At 51.7% G+C, this 20,522-nt stretch overlaps 3 protein-coding genes across 3 annotated transcripts; all 3 read right to left on the bottom strand.

Moving 5' to 3' along the window:
• Positions 1–519: 519 nt before the first annotated feature.
• Positions 520–3,987, bottom strand: CkaCkLH20_12237 (uncharacterized protein; the record flags this gene model as incomplete). The annotated part of the gene is made up of 3 exons (XM_038894950.1): positions 520–791; positions 3,441–3,652; positions 3,779–3,987. 3 exons carry the CDS (start codon positions 3,985–3,987, stop codon positions 520–522), a joined length of 693 nt encoding a protein of 230 aa, XP_038739734.1.
• Positions 3,988–10,052: 6,065 nt separating this feature from the next.
• CkaCkLH20_12236 (uncharacterized protein) lies at positions 10,053–11,624 on the bottom strand (the record flags this gene model as incomplete). Its single annotated transcript, XM_038894949.1, has 2 exons — positions 10,053–10,985; positions 11,040–11,624. The coding sequence occupies 2 exons, from the start codon at positions 11,622–11,624 to the stop codon at positions 10,053–10,055; spliced, it is 1,518 nt and encodes a 505-aa protein (XP_038739733.1).
• Positions 11,625–12,677: 1,053 nt separating this feature from the next.
• On the bottom strand, positions 12,678–13,502 carry CkaCkLH20_12235 (uncharacterized protein; the record flags this gene model as incomplete). The annotated part of the gene is made up of 1 exon (XM_038894948.1): positions 12,678–13,502. The coding sequence occupies one exon, from the start codon at positions 13,500–13,502 to the stop codon at positions 12,678–12,680; it is 825 nt and encodes a 274-aa protein (XP_038739732.1).
• Between the last annotated feature and the right edge of the window lie 7,020 nt (positions 13,503–20,522).

The raw sequence follows: 20,522 nt of genomic DNA, 5'->3' as shown, positions 1-20,522 counted from the left end.
GTTAGTCCAGATCTTGCGAAGACCCTTTCGCCAGAATGACACGTTCAAGACAACGCAATGTTACAGGGAAACTTGTTTTCGACCATGAAACTGTAAGATTCTGCATTGTGAACTGGAGGAAACTTGGAATTCATTGCAATGCAAGCGTCCATAGGGTAACAACATCCTCACAAAGCGTGTACAGCAGATCAAACAACCCAGCATCCTCCACACGCGATGCCACTGAACAAAGGCTGTCGTATCTCCTACTCCGAAGATGAACCCAAGCCTGCCAGCTCTGACCCACGACGTTGGCCGCAGCATACCAAGAAGTAGAGACGCAACATGTTGCCACCGGGCTATGAAGAAAAAGTAGCAACTCGCTCCATCACATCGACATAGTCGCCGAGGCAGCCTGAGGGAACTGGATCGTGTCGTGGTACGCACTCCTCGGCATGACTGCAGTGGTCTGGCGGCGGAGCTGGCTGGACATGCTGGGAGCATGGATATGTTCGTCTTCGGGGTCCGGACGGAGGGGCTTCAACGGAGTTGATATGTTGGTGCCTGGAGATCCGAGCGATGGTCGTTCTTGTCGCTATCGCGCTCGTCCAAGACTGTAGAGAACGGGGTGTACTCGTGGTTGCCGTCAGATTTGTGGTTGTTGGATAGGAGGGGTGAGGGCATCGATGACGTTGGCTCTTGAGGGTCCAGAGATGATGGGTGTTGTTCCTGGGTTGGGCCCAGAGAGCAGGCAGCACCACTGGCTTGGGGAGTCTTTCGGGTGGATGCGGAGAATGGAAAGTCGTGGATATCTGCGGAATATTAGCGCGAGAGCGTAGAGAATACGAATCGCTGATCGAGATGAAGCCTACCGTGGCGAGCTCATGCCGTTGTATTTTGCAGCCCTACTTTGGACGATGAACTGACTCCCGAGATGATACTAACGGGAAGCTGTCAAGAACGAACTGTGCCGTGGATTCCGGCTACATTCCCCTTGATATTCCGCGTTCGCGTGGCTGTTGTTTCGATATAAGTCGAAGCCCAGTGGGAACAAGCAATGAGCAGATCTGACCTCCGATCACGCGATGGCAACGAGGATAATGTGTAGCTACTGAGGCTCGGAGAGAGATTAACCGCAGAAGAATCTTTTCCTTTTGAACTGGCTTCGTGAGATCACCCGGACCCGTTGCAACAACTGAAGAAGAACGAGCTGCGCACGATGTAAAGCAAAATGATCAGCCTGAGTGGCGCGCGGCAGCTTGTAGTAATCTTGAAGTAAAGCCACCTGGAAGAGGTACGAGATCAGGATCAACTCTCCTAGCTGATGGTTGGACTCTTCCAGGATGGAAGGTTTTGTCGTCGGCGAGACAAAAGCTTGATTCGACAATCTCCAGACGACGGCCGGCGGAAGACAATGAGAGGACGAGATGCTCCGCGTGGGGGAGATGGAGGACGAAGCGTCGCGATCGACAGTGACTGTGATTGGAGCATCTCGGCGGATCTGACATGACATTCCGTCAGAATACCTCTGATTCTCTCCTGGACCAGCGACTGGCCTCAGTATCCGAAGGAGTCAAGGCCATTTGAGTGTGGCATGTTCATGGCGACGCCAGTGGCCTGAATTCTGCGAAGCTCGCGACCCAATTGAAAACAGCCGATGCAATGAGGCTCATGGGCAGCCGTACAAAGTTGACATCAGCCGGTCCGAGGAACTCCAAAGGCTCGCCTGCGGAATAGGTGACGACGTCGGTGATGGGAGGCACTCGGGCTACTGTCGAAAGCTATACCGCGACCCGCCGCCGAGAGATTCGAGCTTGTACTACCACGGGCACCAGTACTTCGTTCGTACGATGTTGCCATGAATGTAGCAGTTTTCGAACCCAGATCCAGATGTTGGGAGTCCCTAGTTCAATGTGGACTGTTGGCAGTTTCTCAAGGGAAGGAGCGGACGAAGAAGAGGTCAAATGCGACCTCTTTGGGCAGGAAGATCTGTCGGGGCAAAGCTTCATGGCTGAAATCGTGGGAGTTTTCTTGAAACTTCTTTCGCAGCAGAAATTGAGCCGAGACATCACGTCTTCTGCAATCACTGAGTTGGTGTTCGTCTGGGCGGCGGTAGATTCTTCGGTTGATGGAAGGAAGACATTCAAAGATTGTAGCGATTGCCAACTGCAACGGTGACACTGACAACCAGTTGAGAAAACCGCTCATTCCTGTCCGATGCCTGAAAGTGTTGATGTGTCTTTGGGCGATCCGCAGGTGGCTCCGACACCCGATAGACCGCATGTCCATCTCTCGAGTGCAACCCTTCGTCGCCCAGGTAATGCCTCCCTGACGAATTGATACAAGTTGAACTTCAACAAAAGAAGAGGAAGCGGGTATGTCGGCAATACGATCAAGAGTTCATGCGACATTCTTTGGCTGAACCCTGTGCGACGGCGATACGCCGCCATAGTTGAAGACAGGAGCAGCTTCCTTTGTTGACGGCGATAATGTTTGATGTCCGCGTCGTCTTGATGGTGGTGTTGTAGCCAATATCAATGCGGCAAAGTTGCTTGTCTTGTATGCGTTGGCGGAGAAAGGAGGTTGAGTTCTTGTTCTTAACGGTCGAGACAGGCGGTGTCGAGTGCGTTTGGAGTTGGGGGGAACCCGCTGACTGGGATCGAGCGCGAGCAATCAGCGACAAGAAAATGTGGCAATGGAGGCTTTGCGTGCGCACGCCTCGATTCGGATTGCGGCATTGCATCCATTGCCCTTCTCTTGTAGCTGAATGACCACGCGCAGGTCTGGTACCTCGTTCCGTCTCGAAGAGCCTGCCTAAGACAGCAACGTTGAAACGCCCACTCTCAAAGGCACCTTGTAATAGCAGTAGGCCACGCGCTGTACAAAGTAGCCCTTGTTCCTCTCTTTACTCTGCTTCGACGCTCGTCATACTCGGTAGTAACACGTTCTTCCTGGAGGCACCGTGGGCCAGAAATGGGATCTGTTCGAGGTCCGAGTCAGTGATTGGTGCTTTGTCCGGTCACAGCAGCTTCAATACGCGCAGCAGATAACGCACCTCCATTGTTTCTTCGTAGAAATTCGTCTCTTCTCGCTATCCACGGATCGATACGGGACAGACTAGCTGGAGCATTGATTGAAAGGCTTCGTCGTGGCGGCGTTGCGGCGAACAGAGGTCGGCCTCAAGGTAGGGGTTGAACCATACTCTCGGAGCACACCCTTGACGCGGTAGCAATTCGACACTTGCGACTGTGGGGAGACGTTCAGATGTCGAGTGGAGGTGGAGGAGCTGGTTGAGGGCGGCAATATCGGCAGTGGCAGCAACGAGACATCAAGAAACCGTGGGTAAATGCGAGATGTAATCCTGACGGGGCTTTTCTTGGGTCAGCAATTTGTGTGAGACGTCGTTCAACCCCGGGTGTGAGCATACCAGCGGGTGATAGGGTGCTACAATGGAGACGGACCGATGAACGGTGACGGAGAGGGTAGAATCGGCGATAGCATGGATAATCGCGTCAACTCGTTGATGGTAGCGATCGCGGTGTTGGCGTCGGTATCGATCTCGGCAGAAGGGACCTCGGTGGCAGCATTGGTGACGGCCACGACGCGAGCACGAGTGACGTGCAAATCTGGGTGGCGGCAACCTGGAGACCAAGGAGCCAGATGAGCGAGCATGCTGAATGATCAGACAATGAAACAAAACGAGTGTTAAAGTGGATGGACGATTGCATGGCGTGTGATTCAACGAAGATTGGCGGCAGAGTGTTCCGTAGTGCGACGAGGTAGCGGTGCTACTGGTGACGGCGAAAGGCAAAGCATGGCCGCGCTGGTATTTCCCACATCGGCGAGAGGGTGGACAACATGCAGACCAACACTTCCGGGCGGCTGGACGACACCCAAGGTGAGGGTTAGGATTTCGAAGCTGTTCAAGGTCGTCGCGATTGCGGTCGCAGTGTTCGCAGCGGTCGTGGTGACGGTGTAGGTGAGGTGTTTGCTGGAAAAAGGGTGCATACGAAAAGCTTTTGTGCCACCAAATACCGAGGTTGCCTTGGGCTGCCCGTCGCACTGGGGTCCTGATACTGGTCCGGTGGCTGAGTCGGCTGGTGGCTGGTGGCTGGGCTAGGCAAACGGGCCCGGGCATGACCCGACTCGTGCACCCGAAGTTTGGTGAGTTGGGCAACGGTCATGGCATTCAAAAAAGGTGCTGGTTATTTTCTTTTCTCAACTCTGGGGTCCTATGTGGGAGACCTCTGCCGGTTTCAGCGGACGCAACCGCTCGAAATGCACCCGAGAGACATCAGGTGCTCGGTGTTTTCGACCATGTTTCCGCCGCGGCAGAATTCTGCGGCATCACTTCATGTACCTGGCTAGACTAGACGGGACTGTACGTGCCTGCCTTGGTGGCTTCGATCGTTTTCGGTTGTGGCGGCCTTGGGCGAGCAGGGCACTGGCCAGTCCTAGTCCCAGGCGTCACCTTCTAGGATTATATATTACCTTTCCTATATTAGCGCTATTATTTCATAAGAGGGGTTAAAAATTATACCTAATATATTATAGATAACTTATTACTATATATCTAATTAATATTAATATTACTTAATTACCTTTATTAACTCTATTCTCTATTTTAATATAATATTTACCTTTAGTTTTATAACCTCTATAATATTATTTATAATATTATTATTAATATATATTAAAATTTTATTAAATATATTTCTAATTCTCTATAATATATTAATATTACTTATAAATAATATAAGAATAAGTTTATATCTAAAAAATAAGTTTTAAACTTTTTATTAATAAGAGAAGTTATTATAAATTATTATAAAATATTAAAGCTTTTTAATATTAAAAAGATATTTAATAATATTATAATATAACTAAAGGTATATTATAGCTATATTAAAAAAGTAATATTATAAATAATTATAACTTATAGCTAGGTTTATATTATTAAGAGAAAAATAAAAAATAATTATAATAAAAAATAATAAAGAGAGAGTATTTAAGAAATAAAAATAAATAATAGAGATAAAAATATAAAATAATTATCCTTATTAATATAGAAGCCTCCTTAAGTAGAAATAGTTTAATTTATCTCTATAAAGTTCTCTCCTTTTTAAAGTTCTTAATTATTACTTTAAATAGAGCTAAATTCTATAGTAGTTTTATAATAGCTTAAAAGCTTATTAAGAAACGTTTCTAAATATTAAATATTAAATATATACTTATTAAGTATAATAAGATATCTATAACTAGATTATAAGGGTAGCTATATTATATTATATAGTATATTATATTTATTACCTTTCAGGCGTCCCCACTTCTACTAGCCCACCTTAGAAATATATAAGGTAGGTAGCTTATGAATGCTCTCATTTAGGGATGAGGCTAGGAAGAACGAGGTTCATACTGTTGAACAGCATCCCGCGGGTTTGCTCATTTTTTTAATTCCTCATCAGGTGCAGCTCATTTGCGTCACAGCTCTGACAGTGGCTGCATCCTTAATTCGACACCCAAAATGAAGATGGCCTGGGAATCTAATTGGCTTCCTCTTTAGACTTCGAAGTCATCAGTCAAGCACAACTGAAGCCTGCTGGAGCGCGTAAACCGCAAAATATCTTGAAACCATCAGGAATGCACCTGCTGGATACATAGATGATGGGCACTTCCTCCAGCATATTATTCACGCGTAAATTTGTTGCCTCCGTGGTGATGCATTGCCTGGCGACAGCCCTGCTGGTGATGCAGGGCCTCAGGGCGACAAGCTGAGTGGGACTTTTTGGTTCACGACGGATTCATGGCCTTGTCTTGCCTCGATTGAGCAGAAACAATCATGTCAGCCTCCAGCATCCGATCAACAATTGAATTGAATCATGTCTCTGTTTTTCAGCCCTCCACAATGTTGCAATAAAAACAAGAGCTGCGGGGCCGACGAGCCGCAAACCCATGGCTTTCTGACGGGAGTCTTGCTGAATTCCAACTAAGATGTCTGGTCCTCGCTCTCATGAAGTATGTTTTTGACTCAGTGTCCATGTTCTGAATCTCCATTTCGGCCAATTGCCGGGAAGTTAGAGTGTGGGCGGGGGCGATTTGCCCGCGGTCGCCCACAGTCAGGGGCGATTCCGGGTGAGGTACGTACTTTTCACGAAGTATCAACGGCCCGCCCAGCGCCCAGCAGTTATGACTATGAAAATGCAGCAAAATGAACATCTGTGGATGGCAAATCGTGAGCAAACCAGAAATTCAAGACTCTTTCGATCTGATGAAACGTGCCCATCTTGCGGTGCACGCCTGGGCACACGACACCGCCGTGCTGAGCACTACTAGTTGCACTGAGATACTTCGAACACATACCACCAGCATGAAGCATCTCATCTTTCATCAACCACGACTTCTTGCATTATATCTTGGAAGCTGCCGCTGAGAGTGAAAGAGCTGAGGAATCTACCTCGTCGATGACTCACCACATGTTCCACCGCAGATTGGGCTCAGGATGGGAAGTGAAGGAATGACATGGAAACCTGGGCGGCGATCTCGTCCGATGCTCCCCACTGGGCCACATTTTAACAAGTCATGCAGGCAGATTGCCTGTTCAAGCCTTACAGTAGCTGCTCATTGGTCGACTTGTGAGATGGTGTGTGGAGGCTGGGATCTTTCGCCATGGCCAGGGCCTCGCCATCGCAAGTGCAAAAGATCCATGTCAGTTGCACGATACTCCTTCTCTGTATCCAGGGTGACTTGTCGGGAATGAAGAATAGTGAGGGGCAGAAGAAAGGTTAAGGTTCGGGTCGGGGTTCATTTGGATCTAGGCCTTCAAAGGAATTTGAGCTGAAATTTTCATCAAGGGTGTCGCCGCAGCGCAAATGGTCGCAATTGAAGATAAAGACAGTTTTGGCATATTGTTAGTCCATCTGCGTCAAGGTATTCAGATGGGTTATATGAATCTTGCTCAATGAGAGCACATGAGGGAAATTTCACGGATGCAACGAAGCAAACCGCCAGGGAAAGATCCTCCGGTGGTCGCCGGGCCAGGTCTCACCGCTGGCTTCGATACCTCCAGGACGTACTCGCGAGAAAGAGCCTCAGGAATACTCGGCAAACTCGCTTTCGGCAGTGCACACTCGAAGTGCATTTTTTCGTGGCCATCGAGTTGTTATGACTGGCAAGCTTCACTGCGGGCGAGCCGACGAATTGGAGATGGAGCAGTTCAAGTGAGATCAGGTCTAAAGTGGCAGAGAATGAGAGCTTTCGAGTCTGCGTTTGAGGTAAACGAGGTAGGAAATAACTCCGGGGTAAGTGCTGCTTTCCTGGTGTGGATCTGGAACATGGGATTGGGTGAGTGGCTCTCGAAGGGAGAGGAGATTAAGTAGGGAGGGAGAACAAAATATCAGAAGGTCCTCGATAACTAGCAACTTCCATTTCCTGAGATTTATCAGCCGCATTCTCTCATGCTCAAGTTCATGACGATCATGACTGAAAACCCCGCCGAGAGGAAGAGAGACGACTTCAACCACTCAAGTACTCAGCCAAAATTGAGTGTGTATTCTCTGGCCAAGGCGACATGTCAGATAGAGCGGTAGAGAAATAAGAGAGGCTGCATCATATTGCGGCGTATTGTAATTATACTCGTTCAAAAACGTTTGGGACTTGCGGGGATGAATCAAGATACTGCGCGTTCACATCTCATACGATGAAACCGCACACGAGGAGACCCGATACGTGGAGACCCGATACGTAGACACCCGATACGTGGAGACCCAATACGTGGAGACCTGATACGTGAAAACAAAACTAACCCCGGAAACTCAACTCAGATATCGCCTGAGGATGGAATTTGCTCCTTTCGCCTGGCTTTCGAGATTGCTAGGTCAGTGAGACTTCGAGACGAGGACAGATCGCCCCAATTCAAGAGCCCCAAGCAGAAGAAGATACCGAAGCCTTCCTCACCCATCTGTTCGTCTGGTGTGTGACGTTACCGAGTCAGTGAGACCCCAAGGTGAGGCTAGATGCTGGCTGTCGCACATGCATGTGTTATTGCTGGCTGTCGCAAGATTTTGAATAAAGTCAAACAGGAGGGTTGCTGCATTGTTGGCCACGGCAGGGTGATCATCCCGAGCCACTGTTGATTTGGGCGTATGCGGATCAAATGGCGAACCTGGAAGCTTTGGAATGGATGAAGGGGAGAGAATTCTGTGCATACGGCCTTTTGGGATAGGTGCTTCAAATCATGACAAGCAGGGTCATTCGCCCTGGCTTGTGTCGTCCTACTCTGGACTTGGCGGTTCGTCGACGGTTTCACCCGGCATCTGCTGGGGGGACTTGAGATGACATTTCGGCGTGTAAGAAGTCTGGACTCGCGCTTTTGAAGGACCAAGACGTTGGAATTTTAAGACGCCGAGTTGTAGATGGATCACGGTGATGCCTTGAAGACCGCCGTGGAACTACGTAGCATATTGGACGACGTCGCTGCTGAAGCTGTCATTATTACCCAGACTCGAGATGGCAGCGTATGTAGCCAAAGATTCGACAATGTTCAAGATGTTTTTTATAAGCGTTAGACGTTTGCTGGTGGCTTTGTATGTTTTGGGTTCCCTGCTTGATAGTTTTCTCGTTGTCTTATTCGTTGAGTGAAGTGTGAGAAGCATACCTCCTTGGGTGGGAAGCGGAGTCTCCCTTGCCGGCGCCGTCGTAAGTTTCATCAATCTGACTTGGAGAAATCAAGGTCTTGAAGGCGATCAAGATGTTTCGCTTTGTTTTGCATTTGAGCTTTGCCTGTATTTCTTCGGGTCTGAAAGCATGAAACTCAATGTCAAAGTCGCTGTTCTTTTTTCTTCAAAGACTGTCGCGAGATGGAGCTCTGCGTTATGAAATCTGATGAATATGAGGGTTCATCCTGCTTATCTTCCTTGCTGAGTAGACTGAGGGTTTGGGGCATGCGAGTAGTGTCCTTTGGGCTACAGACTGACTTGCCATGTAGAGCCGCGAGTTCATGGCAGATTCCTTCATGACACAGGCTCATTGCACGTATTAGAGATGATCATGGTCCCGTTGAAATCTTTCGCAACAATGACGATAGTGCAGCGCTGCCGAAGGGTTCCTGAAAGCGCCTTCGCGCGTTGTGGACGATGTATGAGACCATAGCTGCCGAGAGAGAAGGTGAAGATGCTTCGTTTGATGAGATGTTGTCTGTGGAGATGCGAATCTCAGAGCCGAAGACGCCGGACCAGTGGAGTCGAAAGCTTGGAATGCGTGACGTCGACGGCGAAGATAGTCATGCTGCAACTGAGGCGCAGCAGAACAGAGACCGAGTAATGGTTCCCAACGTTTCAAAAGACAGCATCAAAACCAAAATCAGTGGCGATATTGCATACGCGTCCGTTCTTGTTCAGGGGAGTTGAGTTGCCAGGATAACCGTGTCTCAAGACAGAAGCGTACTTCAATGTGGAATACCAAAGTATGAGCGGCATGTAAAGAGCTGAAGGATCTAGACGTGACCTGAGAGCTCCCCATTTCATTTTCAAAGAGAAAATCCGTAGTTATAGAGCTGTCTGGATATGGTCCTGGCCTCGAATCACGGCGTATATGAGACGGACTGTCCAGCGTCACGGGGCGGGGAGAGGGGCTTCACCAAGTAAAGTCTGAGAGGCTCAATGGTTGCTGTCCTTCTGTCTCAGAAACATCTCAGAACCAATTTGAAAATGAGCATGACCTGGACGTGGATGGCTCGGCTTGAATACGAATGGGGCATGCATTGAAGCATTCAGGCTTTTTCTGCGGTTTCAGCTGGTCAACGTCATTGAAAGTTCGTGAAGTTCTCCTGCTGCCACTGATTCACGGCTGCAAAAACGGTACAAGCCCTTGGAAAGATCATGAAGGAAATAATGATGCAAGAGATTTGATGCATTGATCGAAACAGGGGTGGTAAAAGAAATCATACCGAGATGCGCCGCTGAAATAAGAACTGACGAAGCAATCGGCCTTCCCCTAACATGCGTAAAGCTACATCCCCCAAGCAAGTAAAAAATCGAAAACAGCAGATAGCAAAAGACAGAAAACAGAAGCACCTCTCAATCTACATAGTCATCGTCGTTCTCGTCATCATCCTCTTCATCATCATCATCATCGTCTCCCGCAGCAGCAGCAGCAGCTCGCTGGTCTCGAAGGACCCCACGGAGATAGTTGGACGCAGCTTGGTTGGCAAGCCGGGCAGCAGTCGCTCTTTGAGCGGGAGAGAAGAACGCCCTGGCTCTATTGAGCTGTCGCGATACACCACCGGAGGCAGCACGACCGGCAGCCTTGATAGCTTGCTCGGGGGTCGGATGGTCTTGACGGGGTCGGCGAACTGGGGCTTGTTGTTGCTGCTGTTGCTGCTGTTGCTGCTGTTGCTGCTGTTGCTGCTGTTGCTGCTGTTGCTGCTGTTGCTGCTGGGCATGCTGCTGGGCGTGATGCTGGGCTTGGTGCTGCTGGGCTTGACCCGGACCTTCATGATCCTGCGGCTGGTGCTGGTCCTCATCGTTCTCCCGGTCTTGGCCGTCGACGTTGTCCTCATCATGTTGATGGTGAACATTCTCCTCATCATGGTCATACTGCATGCCCCGCTCTTGGTCGTCTTGGCCGTGCTGCTCGCCTTGACCTTCGTGCTGATCATGGTGATGGCGATGGTGCTGCTGCTGCTGATTATGCTCGCGCTGGTCTCGACCAGGTTGCTGCTGGTTGAAGTTGAAGCCGCCGAAGACGTCCTGCTCCCCGTGGTGTGCGGGATCATCAAATCCCATGAAGGGATCGGCTTCTCCACCGCCAACAGACCCACCAGCACGCTCGTCTTGGGGGTTGCGTCCCACGCTGCCGCTAAAGCGCCAGTGGTGCATGTTCATGCCGCGAACAGCGCCGCGTCCCTGGTCGGGCATCAGGTCGTCAGGATCAGGCCTACCAGGCATCTGATTGTCGTCTCCTCCCAAGTCCAGCGGGAAAGGGTCTTCATCCTCTTGGGCGGGCGGCTCCTATGCACCTCGGCCCCCTTGGACATCCTCCCCGTTTCCATGCAGCTCTTCTACGTCTTCGGGTCGCTCGTTGAAGAGGGGTTCTTGACCATCATGATGCTGCTGGTCTTGCGGCTGCTCCTCGTGATGCTCTAGAGCTCTCAACCGCGCAACATCTGCTTTAAGGTCGGCCAACGCCAGGCGAACAGCTCGTGCCGTGATGGCGCCAACCTTCTCTACCTCCACGTAGAGCCTGCCAGATGGAGGGGCCCAAAGGCAGGGGAGGGCGATCGGATCATCTACAGGCCACAGGGAGAGCTGGTTCTTCATGTCGTCCTCCAAACCCAACCAAAACTTGGTCATCTTGACCATGCAATCTATGGTGGTGTTGGAGTCGAATCCTTCGACCTGGTATCGTTGGGGCACCCAATTTCTCTCTGGCCATTGCTGGCGGAGGTAGGCGAGGTTGGCGGCACGTTTCTGCATTTTGGCCGTATCCATGTGTCCGCGGTCTTGCATTTCCTGTACCAGCAGTCCTCCCTGGTCGTGGACATTCTGGGTGAATCTTCGCGCGTTGCGCAGCTGGCCAGCACTGGTGAGAGCGGGCTCAACGCGGTTTTCCACGAACGCCGAGGTGCCCTCCGGGGTTGGCTGCTGCATAAAGCCGTGCTCTCGGATATACGCTCTCTCGAAATACTTGACACGACTCAAATTAGTATGGGAAGCAAGTCAATCGATAGTAAGAGTCAAGGTTATTGATGACATACGCGCTCGTCCATGATGTCGATGCGAGAAACCGCTGGTATCAAGCTTGGGAGTTACAGAAGTCGAGAAAAGCACAAGAATCGAACAGGAAAACTCGGACAGTCAGATCCGCATGGATGACAGAAGCACAAAAACGATTTCACGAGAGACATAGTATTGTCGGACCTGTGCGTGCGTCGGTACGTTCATTCTCGCTAATCTGGACCCGGGTCGGGCCGGGCTTTAAGCGAGTCCCACCCCCAGTTCTCCGGACAGGCCCACAACAACGACCTGGCCAATGATCTCAGGTCACAGGTGTGGCCCATCACAACGTTAGCAGAGATGAGCTGCAGTATGCCACCTCGCCTGCCCCCCACCTCATCACACCACCCACCAACATCTTGCACATGCAGAGGTATTGGCACCGAACTGTCCAGCATCCAGATCATCTGTCCTACCAATTCATTGATTCCCAGTGTGAATGTCCCATCCGGCACGTCACCCTAAGTCTCCCAGGAGTTTGAATGATGGCGCACAATCCGGAAACCCCAATTTTGAGGCATACTTCGTAGTTCGCGGTGTGGCTTCGCGGTGTTGCATGATACGAGTTTTTCTTCCGCAACACGCGATGACCACACCTTTTCTCCGTGGTTTCGTAGGTACGCAATAACCGACAAAACAGCGAGTGTGTGAGCTCCCCCACGTAACATGCCCACGGGGCGTAGGAGTTTGAAAATAGCGCGACATCGGTGCGGCCATTTCGGCCCAACCGCATCGCAATGTTCTTGCATGGGGAACGTGACGATCGCGTGTCACGAAACAAAAAGACAATTGAAAAGAAAACTCGGGTGATGAAAAATATTAGGTGGCGGCAGTTCCGTGTTGAAATCAGTTGAGACAATCCCGAAACAAAACGAGCATGAAAGTTGTCTGACGCAGTGTGCCCAAGAACGCGAGAATGGTTCAAGATCACGCCGGTCTTTCGGTCCAGACTGCGTTGCAGGCGCTCTGCAAGGCTTCGGCCAGCGCCGTCTTGCCCTCCAGCTGAGCGAGACGGGCTGGCTCAGCGCAAATCATGTTTTGGACATCGAGGAGAAGCTCTTCGTCAACGTCGATCACTGCGCCGCTGGGCGTCATTAGATCAGTTGGAAGCCACGGGCGGCCTGGCAATGTCCCGTCCACATCAACAAGCGAACTCGCACTTTGACCTTCGTTGTGACGCGAGGCCGCAGTAATCAGGTTGGTCAAATAGGTCTGATTCTGCTCCTCATCATTCAAGGGCTCGAGAGTAGCCCCAACACCCACCAGGGCGTCAATAAGTTCTGAAGCCGCGACGGTGTCAGTGCCTGCCGGTGGATAGCAAGTGGCATAGTGGAGAGCGCGGAAACCCTGGTGATCTGGCCAGTCCAAGCCCTTGATGCCAAGGCTAGACATTGAGTGAAGCAGGCTGATGCGGCCGTGGGCAGCCATAAGATGTAGCGCAGTGATGCCGTGGGCGTTGGCAAGGGGTAGATCCCAAGCTGCCCCGGCGCGTATAATGTCGAGAATGACTCTGTCGCTTGCCCGACTGGCAATGGCGGTATGAAGAGCTGTGGTCGACGGTTTATCCCAGCCGCCTATGCCATGATGGCGGACAAGCATGTTGATGTGGAGTAAGGGAGCAGGCGAGGGAAGAGCGGGTTGCCATGGCGTGCAGGTCATCAGGTCGACAGAAGACGAAGGTATTTTCTTGAGGATGAGGGCCACGACGTCGGCGTGATCCAACGCGGCAGCGACGTGGAGCGGGGTAGTCATGGCGATGTGAGCGGAGACTGTGTTGACAGGTAGACAGCAGTCCTGCTGGTCGTGACCTGCGTGGGAACTGTCAGCGAGGTATTGGTGGTGACGGCAATGGCAACTGTGATCGCACGCGTCAGGCACGATAAAGCACCCGAGATGTGCCCCAGCGCTGATGAGGCGGCGAGTGGTCGAGACACTGCCTGACGCAATGATCCTGAGGGTAAACGGAAGTTGACAGTCCGCGGATGTCACTCCCAATAAAGGGTGGTCCCTGAGTGTGGTCCAGTACTCAGGTGCGGTGACGTATTGCCTATCGTGTTTGATTGCCCGTGGAAGAAACAATGGGTAGAGAAGACCGTAAAAGTAACGATCAACCCGCGAGACCATGGCCAATTCCGAGATCGAGAGGTGAGAGACGATCATGAGAAGGAGTTCCACGGGAAGTGTCGACAGCGCTGGCGTGTGAGTAGCCAGAGAAGATCTGGCAAAGCATGGAGATGCCGTCCATGTTGTCGAGGGTTGAAGTTGTGGAAGTTTGAGACGTGCAGTGGACGGTTCACACTTTTGTGGAGGTGTTGGGGATGGCCTCATGGTCAAGGTCAAGGGTCCTGGCTGTTCCCTGCAACTTTCTCTCTTGATGGTCGTTTGTTGAACCGGACTTTGGGGGAAAGTAAACCGAGACTGACCAACTGCAGTTGCCGTGGCGAGTGAGGGAAAACCTGAGAAGGTACGAAGGCCTGAGTAGGTGCAGCAGCAGGCAGGAATAAATCCGGGTCAGGTGACGAGATGTGTGGTGTACTCTGTACAAGACGGGTCAGTCAAGGGTGCGATCTGGTTGGTCTGAGGTTGTTCCGACGAGGTTTTTGGGTGACTGAAGCTCGTCGGAACGGAACAATCGACCCACTCACCATGTACCAGATCCGAATGGAACTGTCAAGTCCCGCTGCTCGTGAGGAAGGCACAGCTCGCTGGCGCGGAGGTGGAAGGAATGCTGGAAGAAAGAGCGGAAGTCCGGACCTTCTTTCACTTAGCAGTGGTAGAACCAGAGTCGAATCCTAGCACGAGGAGCGAAAACGAGGACAACGACGTGGTTGAAGGTTGTGTGACTTTGTTGCGGCGTTGCCTGATTGATCTTTTCTTTTGGTGTTTTGGTATTTTGGTGTTTCGATTCCAATTCGGTTGTCTGCCCACAAGAGCGGGAAAAATACGGCGACGACGATGCCGGCGGCGGTGCCGAAGATAATGCCAAAGAGGGGCAATCGGAGGCAACGGTTTTCTGTTGGCTGTCGGGCGATGTTGCGGATTGCAGGCCTGGTGAGGCGGTATTATTCTTGGACCGAGTCGAGAAGTGCGGTATCGCGTATGCTAGTCTAGCCTTTTGAATTCTTCGTTGTTGGCCAGTTGAAGACGTTGACGAAGTAGAACGAGTAGGGAAGAAGTCAAAAGTGTGGTGGAGCTAGGTGGCTGACTTGATGGGAGAAAGTTCATGCGTGTCTGTGCCGGGACGTCAATCAGACGGCGAAAACCCCCGTGAGTCCCGTTTGGTGGTTAATGGTGAGGTGGAGAGGAAATTAAGACGGGATGAGATGGAGTGTTGGGCGGCGGTTACTTCAATTGACGGGAGATTGCATCTGATGACGTCAGCTGCAGAAACGTCTGCAGCCACAGAGTGGCAGGTGGTCCCAAGTTCTGCGACAGCGGATCTGAAATAGGTACCTAGATATCGGATCTCGCAGACTTTTTCCAGGGGATGTTTTTTGCGAGAAATTGGCCCGGGCGGCAGGCGCACGTCGCGATGGGAGGTCCGAGGTCACTTTCCCAGTCACGTTCTTCTAGCTGGTTGTTTGCCGCCTTCCGTTTGGTGTTTACTTGGTTTGACGGAAGTACCGCCAGAAAAAGTGCACAACGAGCGTTTCCTCATTTGGACTCCGGAATGACCCGTGTACGGCAAGCCGCCCACCTGGCTTTTGTTATCCGGCCATTCCTTCCGTCAACGATGTGCTCGCTCGATCTTCCTTTTCCTCATATCTTACAACACAAGACGGCCGAGTTCTCAATTTTAGACGTGGCTAATGTCCACAGCAAATGCTTCAGAGCAGACGTTCGTCTGGTTCCTTTTGTTAGCTTCGTGGCTACCAACTCCCTCATTGCTCGCAATCCTGCGACTGCACAGACCCTGCAGCCTCACCTACCAGTGCCAGCAGACCCAATCCCCATGTGGTTCGTAGAATTGGTGCAAAGTTCAAGGCAAAAGAACACTGCATCCCTTCCAGCGACGCTCCTTGCCAGGGTCTCAGGAACCAGCACCGAACAATGTCGAGCACGAAGAAAGTCTGGCCTCACATTGAAGGTGGCCGATTCATTCGTCGGATGCCGTATTGTCAGACAAGCCAGACGTTGACTTTCGGTGTCCGGCCGTCACCAGGTGCACCTGCGTGCCAACTACTGCCTGCCAACCATCTTCCACCCTGAAGCAGCCTATCTTGCTAGGTGAGTTCCTCACGTAACATCACCGAGCAACAAACTGCCCATTCACCGTGATTCCTCTTTACCGCAACTGTCACCTTACCACAGAGCGCATTTATTACCGTTTTCTGTCGCGCCTTTCCAAGTCTACCTTAGCCAATACTCACCGCACTGTCCACCGTCGTCAGCCCCACTCCGATCCGAAGCGCGCGAGCAGAGACCTGTCCAGCACGTTTCTTCTTCCGAACCTCATTGCCCAAGAAAACCCAAGCACGCCAATGCCCCTACTGCAGCCTGCAGGTTGCGGAATCCACCACTGCTCAACGGAGCGACCGCAGAACAGGAATACGCACAAGAACCAAAAGCAGACAGCTTCGCATGCAAGTTTATTCTGGGCTCGTTCCAACGTTCGATCTGTCATGAACTCATCTACATGACATCTGGCAAATATCGGACGGGCTGCCCAGTCTTGAGGCTGCGCCCGCCACAGTGGGTATTTCCGGCCTGATTGGAATTGTGTATTTGCTGACATGGTTTGATGGCAGGTGTGTCTCAAAGTCTGCAGTCACTGTTCCAGCTCACGAAATAACCAGGACTCCGACGTCCTACGCCTACCCAATGATCTTTCAACCCGAGCCAAGATCAACGGCGCAGCAACGTATCGGGTACCATTATGGATGTGCATCCTGCTCACGACTTAAGGTATGAACCGCGTTCAACAACCTTGGTCATTCTCCAGCCAAGTCAACACGGATGTCTCTAACACGCAACAGACCGAACCGTACCGATCACCACCCGTTCTAGGCTCCCCGACTCGGCGGGAGTATATCCTCTCGCGCGCAGCTGCGCTAGGTGGGCAGAGAGTATTGTGGCGTTGCAAGGAGGCTGGCCAACAAGCTCGTCGTCTATGCTCTTGCGTTCCGGCACCGAATCAACCGGTGCCTCCGAATTCGCGATGGCTTATCCCCTACTCTCCCAAAGGTCGACGGGTGCAAAAGGCAGGGAGATCCGTAGCATCCGAGAGGACAGATTGCAAAGATTGCTGCTTCCTACCGTGGAGCTTCAAACACCCCTCAGACCAGGTCAACGGAGGCAGGTCTGCCCGTTGAGAAGGAAGATAATCCGGCGGCACGGCGTGGTCTTCGACTTGTGGAGGCAAGCGACTTTGCACCGCCACAACAGGCAGTGGCACAACGTCACCATTCTTTCTTTCGGGCCAACAGGGCGTTTTGCTTTGCTTACACGACCAGGGGGCGGTGCTGTGTTTTTTCGTCGAGTCCTTGCCATCGCGAGCTATTTTACAACCTCAGGTCTGGCAGCCAAGGACAGTCTCGCTTGTCTCATAAAACGTCCACTGCACTCTTTTTCGTCATGAGTCAAAAAGCCTCTCCGGGAGCTTAGCAATGGCTCTCATCAGCGACAGCGGTCGATGAACACGAGACAAGAAGTCTCGCATGCCGTTTTCCTTGGTGGAGCACGCCCTTTTCTTGGTGCTCATGTCGTCATTGGCGTCGGATCGGTTCCTGCGGAGCGGCCTGGCTAGAAGAGCTCTGGTCAGCAACTACTGGCACATTGTGCAACTCGATACGGAAGACTTTGGCCTCTGGTCTCAGGAAGATGTGTTGCTACCGACCTGTAAGAAGTGGCTCACTTGTGAGAGCGATATAGTCCTGTCGCCTTGGTGCATAGGATGGACCGCCTTCACCGTCAGTCCCATCACGAGTTTCGAATTCACATTTCACATCTCTTTCAACCACGGCTGCTACAGTACTTCAGGTTTATACACACATTGCCGCCACTCATCGTGCTGCATCTATCATTACGAATTGCAAACCGAGCCGCCTCACAATTTAAAGAGCTGGGCATTCCAGCAAAACGACGAAGCAAACGGCTCGGGAAGATGTGAACGGATTTCGAGCCTTCCCTTCTATTTCGTTTGTTGTTGCGTGTGCTGTGACTGAGCTACCAGCTCGAAGTCGCAGTTTCTGTTCCTCGAACCGAAGTGTCAGGGCATATGTCTGTCCAGAATGTGTTTCATGGGGTTGAAGAGTTCAGAAAGACGAAGACGCCTTCCTTGCGATACCACAGCTACTCACGATCCAAGTCACAGATTGTCTTCATGGCATTCATGGTAGAGACCATTCTCAACGTCAGACGCATTGCGTCTTGGCCGTCTCCGACCACGAGTCTTCATCTACATCTTTATGGGCTCACGGTGCTCGTCAATACGTCGCCGAGTGTTGCGCCACCTCCCCGTGTGATACGATGCTCCATTATCCCACCAACCTCCCATGAGCTGGTCAAAACCTACTGCATCCATCGGTCACATAGAGCGTATGACTGGTCCACAGTTGAAGGCTAAGAGGTCAAGTCAAGCGTTAGATTGCGGTTGATGCTGGAGGATGCGCGCCACGAGCGGGTCCTGAACCTTGGAGATCGACTCCGTGACAAAGCGCGACCGCGCCAAGAAACGGTGTCATCAAGGCTTCAGCTGAACGGACAGTGTGTGATTACGAGGCGTCTTGCCGACTGCCGACTTTTCCACTCGTCAGAGGGTCGGATCGTCGAAAACACCGCCCCTCCACCTTGCGTCACTTGACGACAACTGCAAACCTCAACAGCAATGCACCAAACACCATCTTACCATGATTCGGCACAAAATTCCCTCGCCGACTCTCCACTGCTCACTTGCGCTGTCTCTTCAATTCGACCAGACTTACGAACTTCCATCAAATCTGTCTTGCTGCGTTTGTCTGCCAGATTGACCGATGTTTGCCCGCCCCGCTAGGCCGTCTAGCTCGCCAAGGGCAGAGTTTTCACCCCCGACCGGTCACGACAAACAAGCCGGATTCGGCTGTTCACCGTACAAACCGCGGCGCCCAATGAACATTGTTTGTCTCAACCCCATTCTGTCACAGCTGTTTGTTCTGACGAAGTTGACACAGGGGCAAGCCTCGCGATCGGAAACCCAGGAGCTTTCCCACGAGGGCCCAAGAAATGGCCAACTTGGCAACGACAACACGAGGCCTCTGGAGCCTGCAGAAGGGCCGGCACCAAGTCCAGGAGCCCGGCCCGCGTCTACAAGGACCGTTCTCTACTCTGTCTTGGCACTTCCCGACTTGCGACCTCCCAAACACACCAGCACCCGCAATGCGCGGCAAACGTCAGTCGTCTACCAAACGGATTGGCCCTCGAGGCTGCGCACTAAGGATTGACGCCTTTGTTCCTTGCGCGACTGTGGATCTATGCTGCGCTGGCTTGCGAAGGCATCCAAACATCACAGTCCCTCTGGTGACATTCTGTTTGGATGGATCTGCGGCGGATCATCCGGGAATTGGCTGGAGGCGACTCACATGATGCCTTGTTGGCCTTCTGAATGTGTCAGCGAGGTACACGGCTCCCTTCTGGAGGAACACAGACTAGATATGCCGGCAGGGCGCTGCAGCACCTGCTTTGGACATGCCAGGTATGGAGTCTTCCGGTCTATCCTTTTCGTTGGATCATGCTAACAGAAATCAGGTACTCGGAAACCGCACGAACTTCCCCGGGACAGGACGTACCCTCGATCTCGACAAGATCCCTCTCCCTCCCCGATCGGCACAGAAGAGTCTGAAGATGAGTCCAGCACTGTCGGCGTACAGCGGTGTCAACAACAGCACGGGCACAGTCGGCGCAGCATGAAAGATATGAGAGCACCCGGAGCGCCGAGAAGGATGCGGGAGGGGTTGGCCTACTGGAGAGACATGGGTACAACTGCCGCCGTCAGAAAGGTGCTGGGGAGTATGACTGCTGGCTGGCCAGGTTTGTAACTGCGCAAAGCCGCTGATTCGGGGGAACGAGGCGACTGTTGGCGAATGGCGGGGTTTCCCCTCGCCCTTTGTGATACCAAGTCTATTCTGCGATAGACCGACCACAGTTGAACAAAGAGAACAACATCAAAGGCCCCAGTGAGCAGCGTTGAGACTTTCGATCCCGGCGGAGGAAGGAGAACAGACATAGTCAAAAGGGAAGGTTGACCACACTGCTCCGCAGATGGTAGGTTGATCTCATTATATGATGGAACGCGTGGCGAGATCTCTTGGAAGTATCTTGATCCAAATCCAAGTGTCTAACCCGAGATTCATCTCGATGCGGTGCGTGAACCACAGGTTGAGGTCTGGTGGTATGCTAATCTCGGGAACTACGGTTGCTGCGTCGAGCCGAGAAATCCATGTCCGAACTTCTTTTCCAACGACTTGATAATCAATGCATAACAGCTTTCAAGAACAGTGATAGTTGACCTGTGGCCTTCATTTCCATCCGTGACTTTGACCCTTTGGCGTTGATCTCAGAATCTGATGAGAACCAAAACATGGACCGTCAAAACAGACTTCAATATCATACCAGCGTCCACAGAGAAGGCTCTTGTGGAGAGATGCCGGTGCCGCCGTTGGTAATCCCAAGGGTAACTACTAGTCACTGTGAAAACCAGATCAGAATGCATCGTCTTGACGAAGGAGATGCAAAAATGAGATGCTGCGGGATCGTCTTCGACGCACTCATCAAATGCAATACGCCGCGCAATACAAT

This window comes from Colletotrichum karsti (genome assembly GCF_011947395.1).
Source record: "Colletotrichum karsti strain CkLH20 chromosome Unknown Scaffold56, whole genome shotgun sequence".
In the NCBI taxonomy this organism is placed as follows: domain Eukaryota; kingdom Fungi; phylum Ascomycota; class Sordariomycetes; order Glomerellales; family Glomerellaceae; genus Colletotrichum; species Colletotrichum karsti.
The sequence above is the reverse complement of the archived record's forward strand: the minus strand, read 5'-3'. Positions and strand labels throughout refer to the sequence as shown.